The 25,566-nt window shown below is 51.4% G+C and overlaps 9 protein-coding genes across 10 annotated transcripts; 4 read left to right on the top strand and 5 right to left on the bottom strand.

Moving 5' to 3' along the window:
- Positions 1 to 1,090: 1,090 nt before the first annotated feature.
- PV06_07233 (uncharacterized protein) lies at positions 1,091 to 3,107 on the top strand (the record flags this gene model as incomplete). The annotated part of the gene is made up of 8 exons (XM_016408438.1): positions 1,091 to 1,212; positions 1,296 to 1,375; positions 1,441 to 1,605; positions 1,678 to 1,792; positions 1,866 to 1,996; positions 2,067 to 2,312; positions 2,382 to 2,682; positions 2,753 to 3,107. 8 exons carry the CDS (start codon positions 1,091 to 1,093, stop codon positions 3,105 to 3,107), a joined length of 1,515 nt encoding a protein of 504 aa, XP_016261918.1.
- A 613-nt stretch (positions 3,108 to 3,720) lies between these two features.
- On the top strand, positions 3,721 to 5,594 carry PV06_07234 (uncharacterized protein; the record flags this gene model as incomplete). The annotated part of the gene is made up of 4 exons (XM_016408439.1): positions 3,721 to 4,163; positions 4,255 to 4,430; positions 4,500 to 4,861; positions 4,962 to 5,594. 4 exons carry the CDS (start codon positions 3,721 to 3,723, stop codon positions 5,592 to 5,594), a joined length of 1,614 nt encoding a protein of 537 aa, XP_016261919.1.
- A 721-nt stretch (positions 5,595 to 6,315) lies between these two features.
- On the bottom strand, positions 6,316 to 9,180 carry PV06_07235 (uncharacterized protein). Its single transcript, XM_016408440.1, has 2 exons — positions 7,680 to 9,180; positions 6,316 to 7,610 (listed from the first exon to the last, which is right to left on the bottom strand). Exons 1-2 carry the CDS (start codon positions 8,351 to 8,353, stop codon positions 6,596 to 6,598), a joined length of 1,689 nt encoding a protein of 562 aa, XP_016261920.1. The 5' UTR covers positions 8,354 to 9,180; the 3' UTR covers positions 6,316 to 6,595.
- On the bottom strand, positions 9,151 to 12,014 carry PV06_07236 (uncharacterized protein). The gene is made up of 2 exons (XM_016408441.1): positions 10,362 to 12,014; positions 9,151 to 10,297 (listed from the first exon to the last, which is right to left on the bottom strand). The coding sequence occupies exons 1-2, from the start codon at positions 11,611 to 11,613 to the stop codon at positions 9,453 to 9,455; spliced, it is 2,097 nt and encodes a 698-aa protein (XP_016261921.1). The 5' UTR covers positions 11,614 to 12,014; the 3' UTR covers positions 9,151 to 9,452.
- A 1,563-nt stretch (positions 12,015 to 13,577) lies between these two features.
- PV06_07237 (uncharacterized protein) lies at positions 13,578 to 15,638 on the bottom strand. The gene is made up of 3 exons (XM_016408442.1): positions 14,657 to 15,638; positions 14,063 to 14,603; positions 13,578 to 14,001 (listed from the first exon to the last, which is right to left on the bottom strand). The coding sequence occupies exons 1-3, from the start codon at positions 15,019 to 15,021 to the stop codon at positions 13,822 to 13,824; spliced, it is 1,086 nt and encodes a 361-aa protein (XP_016261922.1). The 5' UTR covers positions 15,022 to 15,638; the 3' UTR covers positions 13,578 to 13,821.
- Positions 15,639 to 16,114: 476 nt separating this feature from the next.
- Positions 16,115 to 18,564, top strand: PV06_07238. 2 transcript variants are annotated; one of them, XM_016408443.1, is made up of 3 exons: positions 16,115 to 16,773; positions 16,835 to 17,241; positions 17,314 to 18,564. In XM_016408443.1, the coding sequence occupies exons 1-3, from the start codon at positions 16,637 to 16,639 to the stop codon at positions 18,306 to 18,308; spliced, it is 1,539 nt and encodes a 512-aa protein (XP_016261923.1). In that variant the 5' UTR covers positions 16,115 to 16,636; the 3' UTR covers positions 18,309 to 18,564. The 2 variants fall into 2 exon arrangements, with proteins under 2 accessions (XP_016261923.1, XP_016261924.1); XM_016408444.1 differs by having other exon boundaries at positions 16,115 to 17,241.
- PV06_07239 (uncharacterized protein) lies at positions 17,237 to 20,495 on the bottom strand. The gene is made up of 2 exons (XM_016408445.1): positions 20,332 to 20,495; positions 17,237 to 20,277 (listed from the first exon to the last, which is right to left on the bottom strand). Exons 1-2 carry the CDS (start codon positions 20,380 to 20,382, stop codon positions 18,718 to 18,720), a joined length of 1,611 nt encoding a protein of 536 aa, XP_016261925.1. The 5' UTR covers positions 20,383 to 20,495; the 3' UTR covers positions 17,237 to 18,717.
- Positions 20,488 to 21,937, top strand: PV06_07240 (uncharacterized protein). The gene has a single exon (XM_016408446.1). It carries the CDS (start codon positions 21,024 to 21,026, stop codon positions 21,720 to 21,722), a length of 699 nt encoding a protein of 232 aa, XP_016261926.1. The 5' UTR covers positions 20,488 to 21,023; the 3' UTR covers positions 21,723 to 21,937.
- On the bottom strand, positions 20,828 to 24,489 carry PV06_07241 (uncharacterized protein). The gene is made up of 3 exons (XM_016408447.1): positions 24,233 to 24,489; positions 22,342 to 24,180; positions 20,828 to 22,293 (listed from the first exon to the last, which is right to left on the bottom strand). The coding sequence occupies exons 1-3, from the start codon at positions 24,391 to 24,393 to the stop codon at positions 21,999 to 22,001; spliced, it is 2,295 nt and encodes a 764-aa protein (XP_016261927.1). The 5' UTR covers positions 24,394 to 24,489; the 3' UTR covers positions 20,828 to 21,998.
- Positions 24,490 to 25,566: the final 1,077 nt, after the last annotated feature.

Raw genomic sequence — 25,566 nt, forward strand, 5'->3', positions numbered from 1 at the left:
CATGAGTGATGAAGTCCCCTTCCAACCCCTTGATGACGAGTTGGGTGGTTTTGCCGGTGTCGATGTCGTACTTGAAGAGAGACTCACGAAACGAGGATTCCGAACGACGTTCGACGGTCCTCACGCCGGCACAAGGGTACCAGTTTGTCCTCTCCCGGGCATCTCCGCACGCCAAAAACGCCGTCGATGAGGCGTAGTGAATCTTGACATCTTCACAGGCGTCGGCCTCGTGGTGGACGACACACTGGTCGTCGTTCAAGGGAGTGCTGTTTTCCCACCTCACGAGCCGGGTTTGGTCAATGTCCACCTTGCCCACCAGTCTCCAGAGGTGGACTGATTGGGTGTAGAGGAGAAGGGAAATCAAAGGCAAAAGTAACGAGACGGGCACAAATTTGGAGGTCATGGTAATGGCGGCTCTCTCAATCCAAGCCGAACCGTGTGGGTGTCTGCCAGATTTTTTGGGACAGCGGTACAAAAGGTATTGATGTCTGTTTTGTAAAATCTCTTGCGGACACTTTTCTTCTCCCAGCTACGTGGTTTTGCCTAAGCGTGGTAGTCGGTTATTGACATAACAGTAATAATACTATTGTACCCCTTACGGGCGCCGGGACGAAGTGTCAACAGACCAACCCGAATCTTTCTCCCGCTCTTTTGTGGTTCCACTTCATCGGAGAAGCACGAACCACTAACCACTGACCAAAAACCCAAGATGGTACTCCGGAAGAGACCAAGACTATGCCCAATATGTCGATGCAATTCCGAGAATGTGGCCCGTTGTGGTAATTCTCAGCCGTCGACATAGACGAAGGGTCATAGCCTAAGAAAATTCGGAGACGTTGGATTTGCGAGATAGTCGTGATTGGACAGACATGCCACTCTTGTACTCTTCCCGGGGGTGCGTCTATGGGTACTTGTCATGGCCATGTGCCCTTGGTCCAGTGGAGTTTTATTTCAACAGGTCTCCCTTGTTTTCCTTCATATATCTGGGGTAGCGAGAGTATGGAGATTTGATATTTCTGTTTCATTGCCATTTTTTTTTCCGGTTCTTTCTACAATCACCCCTCTGGTTCTAGCACCGGGATTGGCAAAAATGGTTGAAAAGAAACGCAACGCGTACAACATCCTCATTGTGGCCTTTGTGGCTCTGGGATCGTTTGCCTTTGGATACTCGAATACCATTATTGGTACGACCCTTGCGCAACCTTCATTCATGTAAGTCTGGATACAACCTGCACTGACAGGTCGTCATATTGAGGATTTTGCCGGTGATCAAATACTGACCGGGCCCTTCACAGATCGTACTTTGGTCTCGATAAGAGTTCCAACAGGAATGAAATTGCCGGTGCAACAAACGGTATCTATACCGGTGGAGGCTGTGAGTAACGCCCAGCATAACACATTCCCGCGGTGACGAAGAAGTTGTACTGACAACGCCTCAAGTGTTGGGTGCCCTGTTTGCGTCTTGGTCAGCCGAGCAGTTGGGCCGCAAAAAATCAATCTTCATCGGTGCCGTCCTCGCTACTGTAGGAGGCGCTCTGCAGGCTGGATGTCCTCAGCATATCGCTGCCTTTCTCATCTTCCGATTCATCAATGGACTCGGAGTTGGTAAGTCGTGGCTCGTTGATGTTCGCAGAAACTTTGGCCCTGAATAGATACTAAATCGATTGATTACGACAGGCATGCTGCTACCTCTTGTTCCTCTGTACCAGAGTGAAGTTTCCCCTCCTCATTCTCGTGGTATGATGGTTGGGTTCCATGGTATTTGTGTCACCATCGGCTATGCTACAGCGAGGTGAGTGGGCCCAAAGAAACCGAGATGTTGTTTGTGTCGACACACAGTGACAAGTTGACTGATGAATTTCTAGTTGGGCCGGCTTCGGGTTTTATTTCGTCGACGCCAGTGGTGCGCAGTGGCGTCTCCCTTTGGCCATCCAAGCCATTCCTGCCTTGTTCTGCGCAGTCGGTATACTCTGGATGCCGGAATCCCCTCGATGGTGTAAGTTTGTCCTAATTTGTCAGTCTCAAGGATTAGACGACAGTACTGACGACATTTGATGCTTGAATAGTGATTTCTCGAGAACGAGCCGAAGAAGCCTTGAAAATTGTGCAAAGGCTACATCGAGACGAAAGTGACCCGGACGATGTCTTTGCGTTCCGAGAGTACCAGCAAATCAAGCAACAATACGAAATTGACAAGCACAATGAGGTGTCTTGGAAAGAGATGTTTGTCAGAGCGTCATACAGAAAACGAATGATCATAGGCGCTATTGTGATGTTCGGATCACAAACCACAGGTACCACTGTTATTGCAAGTAAGTCAAGTCTCGACCATCAAGATTCACAAGACGACTGACCATGATATTTTTCCCCCTGGAAAATAGACTACGGCCCAGAACTCTACAGTGCCCTCGGCTTCGGTACCACTATGCAACTGCTCTTTTCTGGATGCTATGCCACTCTCGCTCTGAGTGGCAACTTCTTCAACGCCTTTACCATCGACAAGATTGGCCGTGTCAATGCACTCAAGATCGGATGGATCGGAGACGCGTTGGCGCTGATTGGCGAATGTGCCGCTCTCAGCACCTTTGAGAGGACTGGATCACATGCTGCAGCTGTTGCTAGTGTGTTTTTCCTGTTTTTGCACATTGCTCTGTTTGCGTTCAACATTGACGTTACCACCTAGTAAGTGTCTTCTCCCTCGAAGGTTCATGCGGAGACTGTGTTCTGACGAATGTGTGTTTTCTTTTTGTAGTGTCTACACATCTGAAATCTTCCCAAACCACATCCGAGCGAAGGGAATGTCGGCTTCGATCGTGGCATACTGGAGTTCCCTCCTCATTTACCTCGAAGTGGCACCTACTGCGTTTGCGGATATCGGATGGAAGTTTTACCTCGTATTCTTGAGTCTGTTGGTGTGCTTCATCATACCTCTTTTCTTTTACTTTCCGGAAAGTAAAGGATTGTCATTGGAAGAAATCGCTCGCCTCTTCAACGATGAGACCACGGATGTTAGATTGGATGCTCCAGAATCAAGTCAGGAGAAGGTGGAGATCAACAAGGAGAAGGAGCTGGTTAGTCAGACTGAGCACCTCCCACCAAAGGAATAAGCAGGGGTTAGATGGTTGGGTGCCCTGGTGATGCTTTGACGTCGAGAACAAGGTGTTTGTGTACGTGTGTAGATACGTTCTTGAGGTGGTAGAGTTGACTAACTCAGTAGAAGGCGAACCGTAGAGAAACCTGAGGCCGATGGAGGTCCGAAGATCACATAATACCGTCGTTACTGTCTCTAGACTTCCTTTTCGTACCTCCACTCGCATTCACCCTGATCGCTGGTTCTTCGTCTCTTCTAGAGTCCAGTAAGCTTACTGTCAAGTTCTGAGTCTAGTGAGGCTTCCCCCATGAAAGCGTCCTTGTCCAGATCGCTTACATGATCATCAGAGACCTTGCCTTCGTTTTTCGGATGTGGGATCTTATTCGTGGGGCTCTCCGAAGTTCCCAGGAGATGATGTGGGGTAAACCGAACACCCCAAACACCTTTAACGAGGCTGTCAAGAGAGACCGACTTTTTCATTTTACAAAGCAGTAACGGCACCCTCAAGCGTGTGTCCTTGATATATCGTCCGTTGAGCTATTGACCGAATCTCAGTTGAAAATCTAGTCGTCTGGCTGTTTGGTCATCTCGCCATCTTGTGAGGGAAACGACCCCACCGAACAACAAAAATGACTACGGCGACGATCAACCACCCTACCATCGGCCAGATCAAGGGTCGCGACGGCGACGGCGTCACCCAGTTCCTTGGGGTCCAATACGCGACTCTCGAGAACCGTCTGGCTGAGGCTCAAGTCAAGTCGAGCTACTCGACACCCGTGGACGCCACCGCTCATGGCCCGTCGTCCTACGGTCCCGTCGCGGCCTTTGACAATGAAATGCTCTTCATCCAGCAGACGGTGCCGAAACCGCCGACGAACCATTCGGACTTGGAATGTCTGAATCTCAACATCACCGTGCCCAAGACGACCCAAAACACAAAAATCCCCGTCTTTGTCTGGATGCATGGTGGTGGCTTCGTATTGGGTGCCAACTCGTGGCCACACTATGATCACGCAAAGATTGTTAAACTCGCAAATGAAAACGGTGTTCCTGTTATTGGCATTGGCATCAAGTGAGTGGTGTTTGTTCACTTTTGTGTGTCTTTTTCTTCGCTCAGGTCAAGGGTTGAAATGTCGGGCTGACTGATGACGGTAACTTGACAGCTTCCGTCTTGGATTCGCCGGGTTCATGACCTCGGAAGAATTACGATCCAAGGGATTCAAGACCAACAATCAACTCCGAGATCAGAGAGCGGCGTACAGATGGATCAAACAGCATATCGAAGGATTCGGAGGAGATGCCGACAATATCACCGTCATAGGCGAAAGTGCCGGAGCTGGTATGTTTCTTCTCCCTCTCCCATCTCTCTGCCTCGTTGACGTCTCAAAAACTAATGCCGGTCCAACAGCCGCTACGACGTTACAACTTTACTCGAAAGAAAAAATCTTCAACCGAGTCATTGCGACCGGAGGATCGTGTCTCCTTACACCCACTTTACCCAAAGAAGCATGCGAGGACATGTACACCAAGGCGCTGGGTTTCCTGGGCCTTGAGTCTCTGAGTGTCGACGAACGAATCCAAAAACTGCTCACCCTCCCCGCCGATGAAATCATCGCCAAACTTCCACCGTTTGTCCAATTTGCTCCCATGCTCGACGACGAGATTGTCCCCGTCAGACCCACCTATGCGTCCATCGGTGACCCGTCGGACAAGAGCATGCCAGGTAAAGACTGGGCTGACGCTATCATGATTGGAGATAGTCAATTTGATGTAAGCCGACCACCCTCTCCCCACTCCCTCCCCGGAGACGGTGACACAATACCCAAAAAACTCCCGGACGTGATGCTTACTTTTTTTGTGATCGGTACAGGCCTCCGTCCTAGGTTTTCTCATGGGTCATTTGAAACCCAACTGCCGCGAGAAGTTCTCAACTTCTCTCCGCAAGACGTTTGCATCGAACCCCAAGATCGCCGAAACATTGATCGAAGCGTATTCCCTCGGCGGCAAGGCTGTCGAAGACGACGACGAAGTGTCATTCAAAAACTTCCTGAGATTCGCCAACGACATCGGCTTCTACTCGTCCACGTTGACTTTTGCACGGGGCTGGCCCGAGGGCAAACCGGTGTACACGTTTTTCCTGAACGAGCCCAACCCCTGGCCGGGCGCTTACCAAGGGGAGACGACCCACGTCCTCGACGTGGCCTTGTTGTTCCAAAACTACAACGACAAGCTGTCGGCCGAGCAAAGGGCGGCCGCCCAAGGGTTCGGCTTGGACCTGATGAGGTTCGTCGCGGGACAGGCCCCTTGGGAGAACAACACCCCCTCTCACAGGGCGGCCAAGGTGTTTGGACCGTCCCTCGGCAAAGGTCACGCCGTCACGAGAGTCATCGACGACGCCGAATCTCCCGAGGCCGGGAGAAGGATGACCGTGTTGGAGTTGAGCAAGGAGGTTGGGTTTGACGCCATCTCCCAAGCTTTGAGGAATTTCCAGATGGGTTTGTAGGGTTTATGACCGAGTCATGTACGGCAAATACAGTACAAACAGATCAGGGACATGGGTGAATGAAAAATCTACAGAGTAACATGGAAATATATACAATACCATACTCCCCTGTACCTGGTACTTACCCAGGCTTGGGAACCTTCAAAACCTTCTCATTCCAAGCTTCAACTAGTAAGTTACGGGAAAGTAGCCAAAAAGAAACTGTTTCCCTCCCCCGGCAATATATAAACGTCCAATTCCCCCCAGGGGAGCGGTCTTCCGAGTTGGCGAAAGAGAGTTCCCCAACTTGTTTCCACTCGACACTATCATCGGAGCAAAATATAAATCTATCCCGTAAACTACCTGGGTATCAATCACCTCCCACCAAAGCAACCTCGAAACGAGCGTTGTCAGACTCGTCACTCGTCAAGGGTGAATTCAACCTTGGGACGAATATGTACGTAGCAACTCATACAATTAGTAGATCTGTGCCCGAGACATGAAATCCGGAAAGCACCCAACATCAAGCTAGGATCCTCTAGGGAAGAGGAGGAAAGATTGACCCTGGGGACAGGCCTTTTTATCACGAGTACAAACCTTACATACCCTGTCACAAATCTCTATTGCGAGGCTGGACAAAAAGTTCATACGGACCCCTTCTTATTCCAGATCATACATGTGTACCACAAGCACGAGCAAAACACATTTATTTATACTGTAACAAGCTTTACTATTTTCTAGCTCTAGTATGTGCTACTCCTTCGAAAGTATGACTCTCTGTAACTGTAGCTAAGTGTCCCATCTTCTAATCTAGTCTAGTCTAATCTATTCTATTCTGTTAAACAAAGCAAAACAAAACTTTGTAGCAAGTCCAAGTCCAATCTATATCTATGTCGCTTCCTGATCATGACACTCTTGTAGTCGTCGTTGACGTTGTCCATCTTTGCGGCCCAACAGTCAATCCGGACTACTCGACACTCGAGAAGGTCTTCTTTGAACCTGTCCCTGGGCTTTCCAGAAAATCACTCTTCGTGAGTCTGGACATGCATCTTTTCCAACAAGTTATTCCTCGCCCAGTAACTTCGATATTTCTTGCCGAAGAAGAACATGACGGGCACCGTAGCGATCAAGGCAAAGGCCACGGCTCCCCATATGTAAAACGCGTGTTGGGGACCCACGGAAGCCGTCCAGTTGTTGACAAAGTAACTGAACCCGAACAAGATGGTGTTCTTGACCGCCATGGAGGCGATGAAAATCTCGTTGGCCATGCCTCGGTAGGCGTCCAGGGCGTAGTTACTCGTGCCGATGCAGGCAAACATGACGCCGAACAGCATGAGCCCGTGGACCGTCGCGGTCGCGTAAGGGGAAGCGCCCTCGGACACGAGGTGTCCAAACAGCATCAAGCCTACCCCGGAGAGAGCACCGACGAGACAAGGGATCAGACGGTACTCGGGTTCGTAGACTCCCCTGTTGCGACGAGCGCACCATTTGATGAAGGGGTCCGACAGGGCACCCAGGATGACGGTACCCAAGATACCACCGACGAACGGACCAAACGACAGGTAGCCTATACTGGCCGGGCTGAGGGAGTAAGGCGGCGGGGCGAAGAGTTGGGCCAGGACGAAGGCGATGACGACGTACAAGACCACAAACATGGAGTTGACGATCAAGATCCACGAGACCGCCAAGTTGACGACGACGGCGAATGGGGCCAGGAAGAGTTGCAACAGGTTCTCGTTCGAGTAGGTGCCGCTGAACAGTGCCAGTTCTTGTCGCCACGTCTTTTTCGTGTACGCGTGTGGCGGGTCCTGAGATTTCGTGTGCGCGATCCCTTCCTCGGCGTGCGTGGTATCGCCGCCGGAGCCGGTTTTCTCCATGTCGAGTTTCTCTTGCATTTCCAGAGCCGTAAGACCTTCGAGGTTGTCGTTTTTGAGTTCGTCAATGTCGTATCGGTGGTCGCGGTTGTAACTCGTCTCGGGAACGAAGAGGACTTGTAGGATGAGTTGAATACCGCCGAATAACACCAAAAGGTAGTAGCTGTTTGTCGCGAGAGTTGTTCTTAGCTCACAGAATCCAGAAGAGGGGAGGAAAGTAAGAGTAACTCACAGCCATCTCCATCCGATATTCGAGGCGATAGGACCAGCTACAACACCGGTCAAATTCGAGATACCAGCCAGGATGAAGTTGATACAAGATGCGTAGATTCCACGTTCATGCACGAAAAACATGTCGCTGATCAACGTAAACACCAGAGACTCGTACGGTGCGATCGCGAAACCCTGAAGAATTCTCGAAGTGAGAACACCTTCGTAAGTGTTGACGCAAGATCCGACGATGTCCGCCACCAGGCAGATGATGGACGCGAGTATAAACACCGGACGCTTCCCCCATTTTCTAGCCAACGCCGAGAACATGGGTCCTGTGACGCCCACCACGAGCGTTTGGTACCCAGACGTGAGAACGAGATCCGGAATCGTGGTGTTGATTTCGACAGCCATCGTGGCGAATGCCGCGTTGAGCATGGCGCTCACAACGGCCGCATAGAGAATCGACCCCCAACAAGTGATGCCCAACACGGTCAGTTTTTTGCTCGTCGGCCAGTTGAGGGGATCGTTAGGGTCGTTGGAAGGCTGAGGGACCAAAACAACATTGGCATTGCGCCCTGTTCCATGCTTGAGGCCACCGGTGACATTTTCGGAATGGGCGTATGCTTCTTCGAGGATAACGGTGCCCGGAACGTGCGGGATTTTGTTATCGTCGATGATTCCTAGAAAAACCATTGTGATGGTCTATTCTGATCGTATGGATAACGAACGGCTTGCTGTCGTTCTGTATACTTCGATGGTCGAAATATCAAAATAGAAAAAGAGTTCAGCTCTAGTAGAAAGCTTGCTGCTTGACAGAGTGACAGAATACGAAAGGCTAATAATTAAGCAAAACGCATCAGCAAAATAAATCTCGCTACGGTGTACTGCGACACATCAGGTTCCCCGACGACCAGGAGGCTCGAGGCCCGTATCGGGATAGTGAAGAGGTAGTGCCATGGTGGATGGGTGGATGGTGGCAGCAAAATGCGCCCCACGTTCTCCAAAAAAGCCCCGTATACAGAGCACGGAGGAACAGAAACTGGGTATCCGAGGAGTCCCTGGGGAACTGGGGTGTCAGTTGTACCCAAACTTGGTTTGGTCTTGGATATGATATCCCCATATGTATGACCGATCGTTCACGAGTTTCATCCAAAACACCGATGCACAAAGCCTTCATTATTGTCATGACTCCATCGAAGAATCTTCTCTCCCTTTTGGATCGTTGCAGTCTTTTCGGATGATCCGGATGAGCGATCGGAATGACCTTTTTGGAGAAGAGAACTGCAATCCATCTTCAGCAACCTGGGGGTCGATCCTCAACTCCAGGTTGGAGCATCAATAGGGAGTATTATCATAGATCGGCAATAAATTGCGCTCATCCACGTGGTGTTTGTGCAGAAGGAGTGGCATCGCATGTTTACTGCCGAGTTCGACAACTGGGTAAGCCCCAATGCTGACGTGGAACAGACATTTCACACGAAAATCGAAAATTGATATGTAAATAATTGATATAAATTTTAGGCAGCTTGCTCCACGGGGCCGTGCCCAGTGTCATTCCGAGCAACAATGCCGGATGAAATATAGATGTAAATGGTCCGAAAATACTCAATCACTCCTGAAACATGTGGTCGATGAACCTGGAAGCTCCCCCAACGCCCTGCGCCAGATCATAGATATGGTATCATACAAAAGAGGTCCAGCGTTTTTAATCCAATGCACTCGTAGATAATGCAGATCATGACGCCGGAGATAAACTTTTCTCGTTGGTCTGTTCGTCATGCAATGGCCGTACTCATGGAACCGGTCCGTGGGATTCGGCAACAGGCTCAAGCGAAGGTCTGACAGGGACAACGGCTTTGGAGGCACCCTTGGCAGGGGCAAGGTGGCTTGTCGTCATTTCCCCCTTTAAGACCTGCTCTCTTGTGATTTGAAGCAGGTCGCTCGGTAGACCCATGCTGGCGAGGAAAGAAACTGTATCCTTCCATTCAGTTTCCTTTCTCTGTTGGCTCCATTCTAATTCATCACCCATAATATCGATGACCTTGGGAAGGGCGTGTAAAGCGGCCTGAGCATTCAAAAAACTCAATCTCGTGCGGCGTGCAAGGACGTCAATTGCGGTCTGAGCGTATTCACTCCGGACCGCATAACGTACTTCGCCGTCAATAAAAGGGTACAGAGTTGACAATCGTTGGCCTCGTCGAGGGTAATGCTCCGTGTTGTCCGTGGGGGTAGCCATTGCGGCCACATCCCAGGCGCGGTCACCGTAGTCCGTTGCGAGGTGCTTCGCGACATCCATGTCAAGACCAAAGTGTTGAATTAGATTGATGAAAAGCGTGGTAGAGTAACCGTGGGCACCGAGCAGGCGGATATGATGGGTTTGGCAAGTACCGTCGAGGATCTTCGCAGTTGGGTCAATACCGTTGACACCGCTAATATCAGGAACATAAGTAACAGGCTTGGTTTGCAATTTGAACACCTTAATGGCTTCGTCAACCGCGTCTTCAGCCATTTGGCGGTAAGTGGTCCATTTTCCACCAGCACATGTGAGCAAACCAGAATCAGATACAGTGACAAGGTGACTTCGAACAAGAGATTCGGTATTTTTGGATTTCGGGTCTCGGACAAGAGGGCGGATACCTGAGGATTTGCGTTAGCCATTCAACTCTAGAACAATGAGTAAAGTGTCTTGTGGGTAACTCACCTGACCATGCGGCGAGAATATCGGACCGCTGAACGTCGATGTCTGGCGTTAGATACGTTCGGATTTCGTCCAGAATCCATTGAATATCTTTTTCTCCAGCCACTGGATTCTGTGATATCGCACATGGTGCGTCTGTCGTTCCTGCTATGGTATTGCCTTGCCAAGGGAGAAAGAAGATAACACGTCCATCGGAAGTCGAGGGGTCAATCAGACCCATGTTCTGAGGACTGAGATAGCCAGGAAGAACAACGTGGACTCCCAAACTTGGTGACACAATGTCTCTCGTACCCGGTTCGTCCATTTGCTGGATGGCGTCTGCAAAGGGGCCGGTTGCATTGATAATGCCCTTGGCCTTGACAACGAAATCTTCATTTCCTGATTTCCCATCCTTGTCGGCAATCAGATCTCGCACTTTTGCACCCGTCAACACTCCATTGGCGTCTTTCTCGAGACCTGTCACTTCGAGGTGGTTGACCGTCGTCGCGCCGTAGAGAGTAGCAGTCATCGCCAGTGAAACATTCATTCTCGAATCGTTGTGTTGGCCATCATAGTAAACCAGAGCTCCCACCAGGTTCTCTTTCTTCAACATGGGGAACGCATCTAGCGCCTTGCTTCGAGGGAGGAAATAAGAGCTTTCGATACCCTCTGAACCGGCCAGGAAGTCGTAGAATTTTGTTCCCGCCCAGAAATAGGGAAGCTGCCACCACTTCTGCAAAGGCAGCATGATGGGGAGCCACGAACTCAGGTGGGGTGCCGTGTATAAGAAGCTCTTTCGTTCTCTCAGCGCCTCCTTTACTAGCTGATATTGATTGTAGTCCAAATTCCATACAGCCTTCTCAAGGTATCGGACGCCTCCATGGACCAATTTTGTGGATTTTGAGCTTGTGCCACTGCTAAAGTCATCTCTTTCCACAAGAGCCACCTTCAAACCTCTTGTAGCCGCATCCAGCGCAATACCGGTTCCTGTGGCTCCGCCGCCAATTACAAGCAAATCGTACTCTTCAGACGGCGATGCAGACGAGGATTTCTTCAGATCCGCAATCTGCTCGGCTCGTGACTTGATGTAGGGAAATTTGGGAGGAATGATGACGCCATTTGCGTCTCTTCGTGGGGGTTTGGGAGCGAGCGTATCTGCGCCGGGAACATTCCTAGGGCGGTAGGCTATGTACATGACAGTCGTACCTGCGACGGCCAGTCCTGTGCCATAGGCGAGTGGCCTCAAGAGCCGCCGCGGAGAGAACCGAGAAGCCATTGTCAGTTGCAAGCTTAGGATTGTTGTCAGTTGGTGTTGTAGTCCTTCAGAAAGAAGAATGTGGTGCAGAGAGGAAAAAGGAAGAAATGCACAGCACGCTCAAAATGGATAGCTGGGCAGAAGTGTACAGAGTAGATTAGAAGATGTTCAAGGACCCCGAGAAAGAAGTAGAGGCAAAGTAATTTGAATGAATTGTATCAGTTCTTGAACACGATCACCTGTCCAGAAAGAGGAGACAACGTGGGCGAGGCCTTGATCATAATTGAGAGATTTCGGGGCATATCGATGACCGAGAGTGGACAGACAGGGTTCAAGATGTAACGAGCTTGAACTTCCCCAGATCTGGAGGCTGCGAAAGCTGTGCGATGATGCGCATGCAGATTGCAAGTGGCGATGGTCCATGGTGGTTCCAAAACTGCGGAGAAAAGTGAAAAGCGTCTCGGTGTTTGAGGCCCGAAAGGCTGAGCATCTTGGCCAGACACGTGATCTCGGTATAGAGACACCGACCTGCATTGGCCTCAGATACGAGTACGAAGTACAATACACATGTTCAGGCGGAGATCAGGAATAGCCCGGATCTACTTACCATCTTGGCTATTTTGGCCACTAGTTGGAAAAATTCCAATACCACTAGTTGACAGCGTCGCAACCATAACGGGGCCATGTTGGCGGTCAATGCATCGTTCACGTCTGGTTTGTGGTACTGTATTGTAAGAGGCAATACAGGCAATTCGGAACATTATCCCTCGGCTGATAACTACTGCGGCTTACAACGTCTTCATGCAGTGTTATGTGTATGCGAGACCAGTAAGGTTCTGTGGTGTGAGGTATACACGACGTCTCGTTTAAGCTCATACAGTACTTCTTTACCGGCAGACTGGAACGGATCATCCTCAGACGAGATACCTGCCAAGCATAGCGCTGTTCCGCAAGCTCAGCGGATGGAGGAATTGACGGACACTCGGTAAACAGGGCCCCGAGTCCTCCTGGCATCAGAAGCATGCAATAAACGTAGTGCTTGGAGAGTCCGGCTGAGATGGATCCCCTGAGAAGAGAAAAGACCCAACCTGGTATGATCTTAGGGTATGTATCCATGCTCGGCAATCTGCTGTGACACCCATATCGGACCGAGGAAGACGGCATCCATGGCCAGTCATACCCCTGTAGTCGAGGATCTTCTCTCTACTGGGAAGAAAGGGGAGACACGATTCCCGGTCATGCAGTCTTCGCAGTCCCAGTGTCAAAAGGCATGGGTCTCTTCGCGAAAAGTTCCACATGCTCTCAGGTCGAGTAAAGATAAGCTGAGCAAGTCAGATACCACGCGCAGTCGGTACCCCTATGCTGAGATATATAACGAGGGCTGCCGGTTGATCTCGAAAGTTGCCAGCCTTCTCGTGAGTTGATGGCATCCCTGCACCTCTGATATTGGCACAGCTCTCGTGTCTACCGATATCAATCCGTGAAGCCTCGCTACATGACTTAGTCACCTCGATCACACAATTTCATAAAATTACAAATTTCAGATGGCAATGTCGTATCTTTTCTTGTCTAAAGAGGGTCGTTGGAACAGGCTTCAGTGTCCTAGTCTTTTTTTTATTGGTAACACAGGCCCCCTTTGTCCAGCTGATCAAATGTGACAGATCAACTCTTCTGGACATCCGTCCTCACCCTATCCTGCCCCCTACCCGAATGACCGCAGCATGTCGCTTCTAAAGGTTGACTTCCAGGTGTAGCCTCGCCTGGAAATGAGGCCTGAAAGACAAGTAATTGCATAACGCCAGTAAATATCTTCATGTGAAGATTTCAAACGTCGAGAGTCAACGACTGCCTGATCCAGAAAGAGAGAGGAATAGCATGAAATATTTGAGGAATGCAAACTTAAAAACTTCAGGTCGAGATTCTCGATACTATTTGGAGATAATTCAGCCAGAACGACGTGAAAAAAAGATACATTCAGAAGAAGGTCTTGGTCTTCATATGTTCATTGCTCATCTCACACTTATACTCTGTGCTCCGATATCGTATGTACAAAATACCCTATTGAGCGAACTCCATGTTCTTTGCTATATTCAATGCATCAAACCATGTATGTTCGCCTCCCAAATATCTACATCGGTCTCCAGCTCTCACTCCACCCATAGCTCAAAATCACTTCTTCAGGTAGAAGACCTTTTTGCCACCTCCAACGCCTGAATAAGATATCCACATCTACACTCGGCTCTCGTCGTCTTTGGGTTCATAAGTGTTGGACCAAACCGAGCGCTTAGGCTGAGTGAATCGTTTCAAGCCCATCCATGGAGTGTTGATTGGGCTTTCACCAGTGAAGAGGAAAGTGTCGTATAACCATCCACCAAAAGTGCAGCCACAGAAAGGAGCAACCATTGGGATCTATGAGAACAGTTAGGTTCAGTCACAAACCTAAAATTGCCATGGACATCAAGTCACTTACCCAGAAGTAGTATCCACCGAATGACCAGACTTCATGACCGTAGCCGATCATATAGGAAACCAAGCGAGGACCAAAGTCACGGGCAAGGTTGATGGCATAGCCTGTCTCCCACCCGAAACAAGCACCAATGCCAAAGATGACGAAGAAGAGGCCGAGCGGTGTCAAAGGACCCGCTCCGATGTTTCCGTCGTCCTTCAAAGCGTAGATGAGGAACATGAGCAGGGTGCTAGCGATGAACTCGGAGAAGAACATGCCGGTTCTGGTCATGAAAGCCGCTGGGTATGTGCAGAAGATGCCGGCAGTAGCATTCTCGCCAGTTACGGTACGAATACCTGCTCCACCCTCGAAAGTATCGATCGCAGACTTGTAGTTGGCATAGACGACCGCAGAGGCTGTCATTGCACCAAGAAGCTGAGCGAGCATGTAGATTGGGAATTTTCTCCATGGGAATTTCCTGAAAACGCAATTTGCAAAAGTCACGGCGGGGTTGAGATGCGCTCCTGAGATGCCACTGCAGTAGACACCGAGCATGACACCGAGACTGTAAGCTGGTCAGTAAAACCGAAAGCGCACGTAAAAAGAGTACAAACTCACCCCCAGCCCCAAGAGATGGATTGGTAGTCACCCTTGGTGTTTTTGCTGAGCACCACTTGAGCGACGACACCATCTCCGAACATGAGAAGGATGAAAGTTCCAAAGAACTCCGAAAAGGGTTCTCGCAGAAAGTGTCGGATACGACTCCATGTGAGATCTGGCTCTTGCTGGACGGCGTCTGCCTGAGGAATTTTATGATCGACCAGAGGGCCGTGCTCAGCAAAGGCCGGCACGCCCATAACAGACGTTCGTCTGCTAGCAGGCTGAGGCATATCGTGATGAGGGTTCTCCTCGTGGGCGGTTTTGGGCATGGCGACTGAAAATTTTTCCACGGAGGCTGAGGATGCTGTTGATGAAGACGACATAAAGCAAAGTCGCACCCTTTGCTAGAAAGATTCAGGATTTTGCCACGTGGATTTGTGGGGGATGGAGTGAGAGTGATGATGGAAGCCCATGGGGGAAGGGGGAAGCAATGTTATATAGATGGGAGAGATGTGCCATCTCCATGATTCCGCCCACGCTGGGTGCCCATACCACGCCACGTTCATTCCGCCTTCCAGGGTTGTGCGACCGGTGCAGGGAAGGTCTGACAGGCATGTCTAGGAGACACTCGGCCCTTACAGGCTCGGATGAAGTCTAGAACAAGAATGGATGGTGGGTCCGTGAAACGACCAGTCTCATCCTGGGAGAAAGCGGCCCGTAGGCAGGTAACAGTGTTACCAGGCGAAGTATGTACAGTCGGACTGTGATACCGAGATACCTAAGCGTCAATTGCGGATATCTCGGACACTAAGACCCTTGATTTATTGTATGTAAAATAATACCTTTGAGCGCAGTCGCCATTTTGATTTCAGCTGGAGCGCAGAATGCGGGTTTGAGATTTGAGGCTTTTGGGGTACGCTAGGATCTCAGAGCTGTGCCCATGGTCGCGGAGAGAAAGTGCATGCTGACGGTCATAAGACTCAGCTATCCTATGAATTTGCTGACTGGAGATTGTGTAATATCGTAGTCGTTACAAGGCGCAGAGGCAAAAGGTGGAAGATTCGTCATACTGCACCAGTACATAGTCGGAATACGCCGAGGAAACGCCCTTTTACCTTCAGCCCGGAACTTCTGATTTTCCAGTGTCCGGCCGGTTACGTATTGAAGGTACATATCGTTGTCTGACACAATCATTTGGGTGCATCTCTGGCCCATCCCTACCCCGGCACACAGCGGAAGGCGTTGTCAGTCACTGTCAGACAACTGAATGACACGCTTCTTGGCTTAGTCTCTTGGCCATAACTCTATTTGCATCTCCAGTTTCCTCGGTCTTTCAACCCCGAGTTTCTCCCCTCCGCCCGGTTTCTCTCTCCACAGACGATGCTACACAGATCCAGTCCAGAGGTGCTTTAGTTGTGTCTGAGCCACTTGTACGGAATACAAGTCAGGCTACTCGTACTTCATTTTGTAGCATGGGTCGCCCCTCGTGCTCATTCCACTTCTAGCCTTATTCCCCGCGCCATGTGGCTCTGTCCCCTGGCAATCTCGCAATCATCCCAGCCCACTCCGCGTGTACCTCCCGGTCCCATGGGCCGAAATAGGATGAGCAAGCGGGACGTGTGGGTTATACTTCGTGGAGTTTCGGGGTGATAACAGTCCATGCTCGGGAATTTGCCTGCAGAACGACACCGAGGGCCACCAAGACACGACTCGACATGACCAGACAATATACCGAGCATCTCGGCCTCCGCCCCGGTCTACTGGGACCAGGGAGAATCGGGTAGGGTCATACGACCATGTGCCTCGCTTCAGCTGTGGACGGAGCACATGTCGAGCAACCAACAATCTCCGCAACGATTTTTATAAAGCACGTCTCTTTCCCCCCTCCCCAGAGAAGCTCTCCAGACCCCTCAGTTCACCCTCCAGACTCTCCTCCAACCTTCTTTCTCCGAGTTCTCGTGTCGATTCATTTTCAAAGTCCTTCAACCAGTAATCAATATGGGCAGTGTTCAAGAGGTCTTCGTTGGTTCTATTGACCAGGGAACCACCAGCTCTCGGTTCTTGATCTTCAACAAACAAGGCGAGCCTGTGGCCTCTCACCAGCTTGAATTCAAGCAAATATATCCTCAGCCAGGGTAAGGACAGGCCATCTGTTGAATTTGAGAACAGCCTGTAAATTGACTGAATGACCTCTAGTTGGCACGAACATGATCCTCTCGAGATCGTGGCTGGAGTCGAGGAATGTATCGACGGAGCGGTCAAGCAGTTCGAGAATCAAGGCCACAACATCAACAGCATCAAGGCCGTTGGCATCACGAATCAACGTGAGACCACCGTCGTGTGGGACAAGGAGACCGGAGAGCCTCTGTACAACGCAATCGTCTGGACAGATACCCGTACCCAGGGTCTAGTCCGCAAACTAAAGCAACGCCTGGGTGCTGACAAACTCACCGACATCTGTGGCCTTCCCCTATCGACATATCCCTCAGTCGGCAAGCTTCTATGGCTCCTCGAAAACGAGCCCAAAGTCAAGGCAGCCTATGAGAAGGGCACTTTGGCTTTCGGAACCATCGACGCATGGCTCGTCTTCAAGCTGAACGGAGGTAAGCAATTTTATTCCTATCATAACTAGCTTGTGTCATTTTGGGCTTTTGACATTAATCCTCTTCATTCAGGCCTCAAGAGAAACATCTTTGTGTCCGACCCTTCCAACGCCAGCAGGACGATGTTCATGAATATCAAGACTCTCAAGTACGACGAGTCACTCATCGATTTCTTCCGTATCGACCGCACCAAGGTGCACTTCCCCAAGATTGTGCATTCCTCCGACCCATCCGCATATGGCTCTCTTGCTTCCACGGTGCTCAAGGGCGTCCCAATCACCGGCTGCCTTGGTGACCAGTCCGCGGCGCTCGTCGGCCAAAAGGGCTTTACCCCCGGCTTGGGCAAGAACACGTACGGCACGGGCTCCTTCATCCTCTACAACGTGGGTGAGAAGCCCGTCATCTCGACCCACGGCCTGTTGACCACCGTGGCCTTCGACTTTGGCGGCAACAGTAAACCCATGTACGCGCTCGAAGGGTCCATCGCCGTCGCCGGGTCCAGCGTCAAGTTCCTTGTCGACAACTTTGGCTTCATCGAGAACTCGAGCAAGATCAGCCAGTTGGCCGAGACGGTCGACGACAACGGCGGTGTCACCTTCGTCACCGCCTTTAGCGGCTTGTTCGCGCCATACTGGATCGATGACGCCAGAGGGACCATCTTTGGAATCACGGCGTTCACGAACAGAGGGCACATTGCCCGTGCCACACTCGAGGCCACCTGCTTCCAGACAAAAGCCATTCTCGTGGCCATGGAGAAGGATTCGGGCCACAAGCTCACGGAACTGGCCGTCGACGGCGGCATGTGCAATTCCGACCTCACCATGCAGACGCAGTCCGATCTGATCAGCATCCCCGTCAAGAGACCGGCGATGCGCGAGACCACGGCTCTAGGAGCTGCCATCGCGGCCGGTCTCGCCGTAGGTGTGTGGGACAGCATCGACGAGCTCAAGGCCGTCAACACCGAGGGCGTCACGACGTTCAAGCCTGCCATCTCCAAGGAGGAGAGTGCGTCGCGCTTTGCTCGGTGGGAAAAGGCCGTGGAGATGAGCAAGGGTTGGGCCAACTGATCTTCTGTCATTCTCCCAGTACGGTGTGGAAAGCGGCGATACCTGTTTTCCTCTTTATTGTAGCGTTTGGCGTTGTAACGGAAAATCGGGACTGGCCAAAAACGAAAAAGATTTCCCGGCATGATTCTTATCTTTCAGGGGCCCTTTTGTGTTTGCAAGTGCAAAAAGAACTCTGGAGGACAGAGAGACAGGGGGGGGGAAAGAGTCTGTACGACATACAAACAAGTAGTGCCCTATGATGATGACCTTCTCCGAATTTGCCTCACACTGTGGGATCGTGAATCAAAAATGTTTCCCGATGAAGAAATGCTGTCGTCCCCGTCGGCGTGTGCCACCGTGCGATTCGTTCGCTGACAAAGTGTGGCAGAGAGGTCGTAGGAGCGAGAACAGGGTATCCACAAGTTCATCTTCACAATACTACCCAATGCTCCGTCTCTGCACACTCGAGGATCCCATCTCCCACGATCCTCCCGATCTCCGAAAGCTCCGAGCGGAACCAACGTTGCCGGTCCGCACCAACGCCTTCGACGCTCCCCGCCACGGACAGCGGCCACACCATCAACGTGGCCAAATGCGGCCTGACGGGTTCGTCGGTCTTCACGACGAGCGAAAACGCAGACGAAGGCGGATCCGAGCCACACCTGCTTGTGGCGGGGTCTGTCGTCGTGGATTCGACCACCCTGTCCAAGACGAACGGGTGTACCGAGGCCAGGTCACCGGCCATGAGGTGAATATTGCTGAGGCACTCTGTTCGTGCCTGATCGTACGCCGACCTCATCTCCCTGTCGGAAGAGGGTGGATGTAACCGCAGGATCTTCAGACGTGTACTGTTCACCAGGATCCTGGCCGCAAAGTACAGCGCCCAGAGGGCAGCGTAGCCCTGATCCTCGTACGTTGTCACAAAGGGGGTGAAGAAGTGTTTTTGGGGCCAAGTCGACCAGGTTCGCGCTTGTTCACCGAGGAAGAAGCGCCGTCGGGATCCGGCAAAGGGGATCTTGGTGGCGAACTCTTCCAACATTGTGTCTAGCTTCTTCGCGTGCGCGTCGAGTTCGTCAGCCGTGGACAGATCGCTGGCGGCGGCGGCGGCGTCACGACCCGCCTGCCCCTTCAGCAACAGCCGATTCACGGCGTAGCGTAGATTGACCGTCGGCACGAGAATGCGGTCGTAGTCGAGATCCAAATCCCGTTCTCCGAACCGCTCGCCGTCGAGAAGCCAATCCGCCAGCGGGATGCCTCTGAGGAGAGCGGACAGCGTCAAGCCTCGACGGGTGTGCTTGATGATGCAGCTCGCCGCGTCGTCCAACTGGCTCAGGTGGTCGTTCCACACGTGCAGGATGGCCAGTGCTCCGTCGTGGTGCAGCCAGCTTCGGAGGCTCATGAACGAATCTCGGGGCGCGGAAAGAGAAGAAGGAGATGAAGTCGTCAGCATGCCTGGACGGTGCACGGATCCCTCGTAGCGACCCATCAACAACACCGTGAGGAGACAAGCTTCGACGTTCCTCTGGTCGACGTCGGGCCCGACGACGGTCCGGATGCGGCCCCTGGCCAAGCCCAGAAGCCGGTGGTACGCTGACGAGGCTCCTGTGGCGGCCGCGTCGGACTTTTGTGTCCTCGCAAACACTGCCAGCGCGAGGGACGAGAGCCCGGCGTCGACCATGGGGCACGTCCTGTGGCGGCTGGACTCGCGCCACGCCAGTAGCGATTCGGCCACGCAGGTGCTTAAACGTGGGTGCTTTTCCGTGGGCTCGACGTAATTGCGGAGGTAGAACGCGAGGGCACAGGCTTGGATGTTGATCTGCGGTCGGAGCATGGTCAAACTCGACCGAGGGCCTCGAGGGCGATGGACCTCGCCGCTCGCGTAGCGGTTCTCGACATGGATCGAGAACGTCGCTTGCTTGACCGCATCCGTGGGCAGGCACACACGACGGGACTTGGTGCATCGCTCACAAATTGGTCTGCCCTCGTCACACTGTGAAGGCTTCGTTAGGAGCGACGGCGACAAGGAAGGGAGAAGGAAACGTGCCTTGATTCGTCGCAGCTTGCAGGTCTGGCACCCTTTGCTTGTGATTGCCATGCTGAAACGGATGTCTTTTGCCCCGGGCAGGGTTCACGACGCAAAAGGTGGTGTGCGTGGGGGCAGAAGCGCTCGTGGTATTTGTCCTGATATGGGAGGAGGGTCAATCGAGAGTGAAGGCGATTTCCGGAACGTGCATCTTATGTCCACCATGTCGTAAACCTAAAGGTCAATGATGGAGTCTGTGCGATCACAATCATACGAGGCGCCGATGTTCGCTGAGTAATGAGGACCTTTGTGGGTTTGAACTATTCCCGTTCCGAAGAAACACTGCGAACATTTCGCTGCTATGATTGGCCAGGCTTCTCAGCTGTGGGCCTATGTCTATGTCCCTGACAAACCAAACCGAACTGCCTCAGCCTTCGTGGACGGTCCAATGCTCGATCGACGAGGAGTGACGAGAAACAGGAGTGAATCACATGTAGAAAGATGCCAGGGGATGGACTCGTACGCACTGCATCACATCGCAAGTCGTGATAACATGTATAAATCTCTCTGTCCTACCCATGCATTGCTTGAAGATTTTCATCGACTCATTCAGCTTCATTGTCCCTCTCTGAAGATAAATTTCGCAGTTGGTTCTCCCTGACAAGATTGTCTTCACTTCCAGCATCAAAATCAACATCGACACAACCCACACAATGGCATCTGGACTTAAGCCACTCACGCTCTGGGGCAAATCAGGCCCCAACCCACCAAAGGTCGCCACCTTGCTGGAAGAACTAGGCCTTCCTTACGAGATCATTGACATCCCTTTCGCAGATGTCAAGAAGCCAGAATATACCGCAATAAACCCCAACGGTCGACTTCCTACCATCAAAGACCCCAACAACAACGACATCCTTATCTGGGAGAGCGGTGCCATCATCGAATATCTGCTCGAGAAGTATGATACTGAGCACAAGTTCGGCTTCGCTCCAGGTACCTCGGACTTCTACCATGCCAGACAATACCTGTTTTACCAGGTCTCCGGCCAGGGGCCGTACTTTGGGCAATACTCTTGGTTCAAGAAGTTTCATCCCGAGAAGCTCCCGAGCGCTACCGAGCGCTACCTGGGCGAGATGAAGCGTATCAGTGGCGTTCTGGAGGGTTTGCTCAAGGCCCAGACGGGGAAGCATGGCGGCGGCGACGGCCCTTGGCTCGTGGGCAACAAGTACTCATATGCTGACCTCGCTTTTCTCTCCTACTACGTGATCATGCCGTTGGTCACCCCCAAGGAGGATTTCGACCTTGCCGAGTTTCCGGTGATCCATGACTGGCTCAAGAGAATGCTCGCGCGAGAACCCGTCAAGGCTGGCTTCAAAAAGATGAGTGTGCCCATAGAACAGGTCTTAACATAAGTCTGAGATAGCATTATCGGGGCCAGTGATACTTCCAGGGACTGCCATGCGGTCGTTGCTGGGTTGGAGAGCTCAGAGTCGGCACAGAAGTTTGAGGGTATAGCTGAAATGCGGGTGGATAGGGACAGGGCAAATGTACCTTCACAAGAACAGTAGTCTGTTACTTAGTAACCCAGATGAGGTCAGAAATATCTGAAATCCCGTTGTACCCATAACTTGGTCGTGGAAAATGTTTCCTTCAGAGCGTGACTTGACGCACACCCTTCAAAAGGTGTTTTATTCATATGGTGGCTTGAAGATTAACCAGTCGGATTCGGGGTTTGGGATGACAAATGCCGGTGTGGCTCGATATGACGGCGGTTGGTTTTGTGCTCCTGCATTGTTGCCGATCGGGGATACAATTCCAGATGGGTCAAAGCCATTCCCGGATATCGCGTTCAATCGTGGATAGTTGAAGAAGTCAAACACTTCGAGATATTCCATCTCATTTTGTGGTGCATTATGAGTCGTAGCTGAATCCAAGACAGAGCGAGGGCGTTGTGAGATCAGAAGATTGAGCTCGTAAGCAGTCCTGCTCGTGTTAGTCAAATGCGCAATCCAAGGTAGTAGCAGAACTTACCTTCTCATTGCCGTGAATGTTCTGCTAGCACCAGTACTGCCTTCTTGCAGCACGTCATTCAAGATCCTAGCATAATCTCGTGCAACCTGCCAATGCTGGCCCATTTGGTCGAGGGTGGAAATGAAGAAGCCAATCTTGGCATCAACTTCACATTCCATGGTAGCTGCATGGACGAGCAAGAGTCGAGCAGAAACCCACAATGCAAATGCAAAGGGATGCCCTAAAAGGGCGAGCATGCCGGTGTTGAGGACGTCCTGCGCAATTTCTCTCAAGCTCTCCACTGCCCCAAGGCATCGTTGTATGGCATGATAAGACGGTGTAAAAACGGGGGACTTGATTGTTGGATAAGCTGCCGACGAATGCAGTCGAATGACCGACGTGACAAATGCTGCATGGAGCATGATCCAGTTCGAGATTCGACTTCCAGGATCCGAATGGCATAGTTGCGAGATCTTGCCGTATTCACCCGGCAGATTTTGAAGCCAGTTGTTCAGCTCGCCATCGAGCGCCCGATATGTCTCGCGCCATCGTTGGATGTCGGAATGTCTAGTGATGTCAAGAGGCTGGTGTAGGAAGCGGTGAATGCGGCTAAGAATTCCCAAGACCTCGCAATGGTATGAGAAGCTACCCAGGTTCTCGGGCTTGTTGACTAGCATCTCGCCTACAGCTCCTCGTCTGTACCAACGTGTCTCCACTGGCTCATTTCGCGAGAACAGATCATACCGGCAGGGCAGGCATCGATCCATCTCTCTTTCATCAAGGGTGAAGGCATCCTCTGTCGCAACAGTAGCGTATCTGTCAAGCACAAACGCCATCCAGCACAAGCGCCGACGTTCCTCGCTCTCGATCCAATTTCTTGGCTGGGAGGCTTGCAGCAATGTCGCAGATGGATATGTTGTAGATTCCAGATATGCGCTTTTTTCTTCGTCTAAGCCGAGCTGCGCAATATTTCGAGTTATCAAGGCCAAAAGATTCCAGCCCTGCTGGCCGTTTGATGTTCCGAGGACGTCAACAGCGAGGATGACCAAAGCTTGCAACGCTCTCACGTTTGGATGATCGAGAGCATACAGCATGATCTTCTGGCGTGAGATTTCGTAAAATTGAGATCGTGACTCAGCTGTCAAGCGTGGATCCTTCGAGAATCGCAGACTTGTGGCGACCACCGCATGCTCGAGTACTCGGTCAGATTCATCCATCGACTGTGTACCAAAGAATGCGTCAAATGTGTTCTTACGATCGAGAATAGGCGACCAGGGGTTGACGTGTTTGAAGTACAGGTCAACCAGAGTGTACAACAGATCATACGGAGGAAGCTCTGACTCTGATGTTGACGGTGCCGGTGTTGATGTCGGGAACCATGCTGTCGAAGCGGCAGGGTCGCTTTGAGAAACACTGTCTTGCATCCCAGTATCAACTACTGAGCGGATGGACATGGCATCCTGCGGTCGAGGGTATTGCATCCGTTCATAGGCGTTTGAAGGTGCCCACCGGGGATCGGAACCGGGAGTATCTTGAGATACAATACTCGCATTTGACGGACGCGGTTCATTCGGTGCGCCCACTGGATATTGTACTGGCTGTGAAGTCATGCGCACGGTCCCTGGTCGAGGTTGAGAAGGGTCACCATGCTCAGTAATGTGCTCTTCCAGCCGACGTCCCATGTGCTGGAGCAGAGCTTCGAGGCGATGGATTTTCTCCTCAAGCTCACGGCCATAACCGACACGCAGACCTGGCTTTTGCCTTTCCTTGTAAACACATACTCGGTTGTTCCGCGCACACCAGCCACAAGCCGGCTCTACGCGATCGCACTTGACCTTTCTCGTTTTGCAGAGCTCACAACTGATTTCGCTGTCAATCAAAGATCGTAGGAGAAAGGGGTAAATGGACTTACGATATTTTCAGCGACCTCTTGCGTTTTTTGCTCGCATTGCCATCGGCGGCAGTCCCGCTTACGGTGTCGTTGTCGTTTTCGCCATCGCTTCCCGAAACCGAAGAAGCTCTCTCTTCGGAGGCGGGTGTGGGAGAAGTCTGGTCAGCATTGAGCGTCGCCATGTTTATAACCTCGCTGTTTGTTGATGCTCCACAGACTATGCGCGTTGAATTGAATGGAGCTGTGGATATCTAGGTATGTATATGCCGAGAACAAAGATGGCTCGTAAGAGGAGAAACCTCCGGGAGAAAGAGACCGAGCTCGGGGTTTGATGGTCAATTTTCGAACCTCCATGGCCAGACGGCACAAGGACCCCACATTCTCACACTACTGTACAATTTTTCGCCCGCATTTTGCCCCAGGCTCTCGTACTGATGGTGATCTCCTCCATCCGATGGCCCGAGGGGCAAACAGATCGAGATCAATACAGACTTGCGAACAAATCAAGGTTGTCCTTGACTTCTCTCCTTGAGGAAAGATCTGAGATACAGTCCATTGTCATTGACGTCTCACCAGCCTCTTCAGCCCCCGCAGCCTCATGGAACGGATTAATATAATTCCAATCAATTAGGCTGTACGAGTACGAGATCCTAAGGACCAACACTCATCCTATCGATAGATCAAGGTCAAGATCACGGGTCGAGAAACACCACAAGCAATCTTTGTCTGCCACCAGGTGTGGCTCGTAGTAGGGTAAAATCGATTAAGTGGCTTACGTCCATGAACAAGCCAGGAATGATGCCCATAAACATCAGCGGCCATCTCCATTGTTGGGTAAGATTCCCTAACCCCACGTTCCTCGATCGACAACTCTGAAGTAATAAATACCAAAAGCTTTCTTGGGTCAAAAAGGATCTTGTATAAAATTCTGCTCGATGGTTTCTCTTCTTCTCTTGATATCCCGTTGATACTCCGTATACTCCTCAATAACATTTCTCACAATGTCTTCCAAATCCCAACTGATCAACCCACCCTTCGTCCACGCACCACGTCCGACATATACACATGTACAGACTACACCCATCTCTTCTACGAGCACTTTGATCACCATCGCCGGCCAAATCGGGATGGACGCCAAATCAGGGACAACACCACCGACATTCGCCGAGCAGGTTGAGGTGGCCTTGGAGAACCTGAGAAAGTGTTTGGAATCGGTTGGCGCGACGCCCGCAGACATTATCAAAACCACTCATTTTGTCGTGAATCTTGACTATAAGGACACCTCCAGAGCCGAAGCATATATCAAGTTCATTGGCGACCATCGTCCACCGAGCACCTTGCTGGGTGTCGAGAAG

Source organism: Exophiala oligosperma, assembly GCF_000835515.1.
Source record: "Exophiala oligosperma strain CBS 72588 unplaced genomic scaffold supercont1.6, whole genome shotgun sequence".
Lineage (NCBI taxonomy): Eukaryota > Fungi > Ascomycota > Eurotiomycetes > Chaetothyriales > Herpotrichiellaceae > Exophiala > Exophiala oligosperma.

Bases quoted from the DNA above. Each gene is read 5' to 3' on its own strand.
- PV06_07235 (XM_016408440.1), bottom strand. From the start codon at position 8,353: ATGGTTTTTCTAGGAATCATCGACGATAACAAAATCCCGCACGTTCCG. The intron at 7,611-7,679 runs GTGAGTTACTCT...CGCGACAAACAG, and splicing joins AATATCGGATGGAGATGGCT to CTACTACCTTTTGGTGTTAT.
- PV06_07238 (XM_016408443.1), top strand. From the start codon at position 16,637: ATGGGCAGTGTTCAAGAGGTCTTCGTTGGTTCTATTGACCAGGGAACC. The intron at 16,774-16,834 runs GTAAGGACAGGC...AATGACCTCTAG, and splicing joins CAAATATATCCTCAGCCAGG to TTGGCACGAACATGATCCTC. The intron at 17,242-17,313 runs GTAAGCAATTTT...CTCTTCATTCAG, and splicing joins CGTCTTCAAGCTGAACGGAG to GCCTCAAGAGAAACATCTTT.
- PV06_07236 (XM_016408441.1), bottom strand. From the start codon at position 11,613: ATGGCTTCTCGGTTCTCTCCGCGGCGGCTCTTGAGGCCACTCGCCTAT. The intron at 10,298-10,361 runs GTGAGTTACCCA...GCAAATCCTCAG, and splicing joins TATTCTCGCCGCATGGTCAG to GTATCCGCCCTCTTGTCCGA.
- PV06_07237 (XM_016408442.1), bottom strand. From the start codon at position 15,021: ATGTCGTCTTCATCAACAGCATCCTCAGCCTCCGTGGAAAAATTTTCA. The intron at 14,604-14,656 runs GTGAGTTTGTAC...ACCAGCTTACAG, and splicing joins TCCATCTCTTGGGGCTGGGG to TCTCGGTGTCATGCTCGGTG. The intron at 14,002-14,062 runs GTAAGTGACTTG...CTGTTCTCATAG, and splicing joins TCGGTGGATACTACTTCTGG to ATCCCAATGGTTGCTCCTTT.
- PV06_07240 (XM_016408446.1), top strand. From the start codon at position 21,024: ATGGCATCTGGACTTAAGCCACTCACGCTCTGGGGCAAATCAGGCCCC.
- PV06_07239 (XM_016408445.1), bottom strand. From the start codon at position 20,382: ATGGCAATCACAAGCAAAGGGTGCCAGACCTGCAAGCTGCGACGAATC. The intron at 20,278-20,331 runs GCACGTTTCCTT...AAGCCTTCACAG, and splicing joins GCAAGCTGCGACGAATCAAG to TGTGACGAGGGCAGACCAAT.
- PV06_07241 (XM_016408447.1), bottom strand. From the start codon at position 24,393: ATGGCGACGCTCAATGCTGACCAGACTTCTCCCACACCCGCCTCCGAA. The intron at 24,181-24,232 runs GTAAGTCCATTT...CAGCGAAATCAG, and splicing joins AAGAGGTCGCTGAAAATATC to TTGTGAGCTCTGCAAAACGA. The intron at 22,294-22,341 runs GTAAGTTCTGCT...TAACACGAGCAG, and splicing joins ACATTCACGGCAATGAGAAG to GACTGCTTACGAGCTCAATC.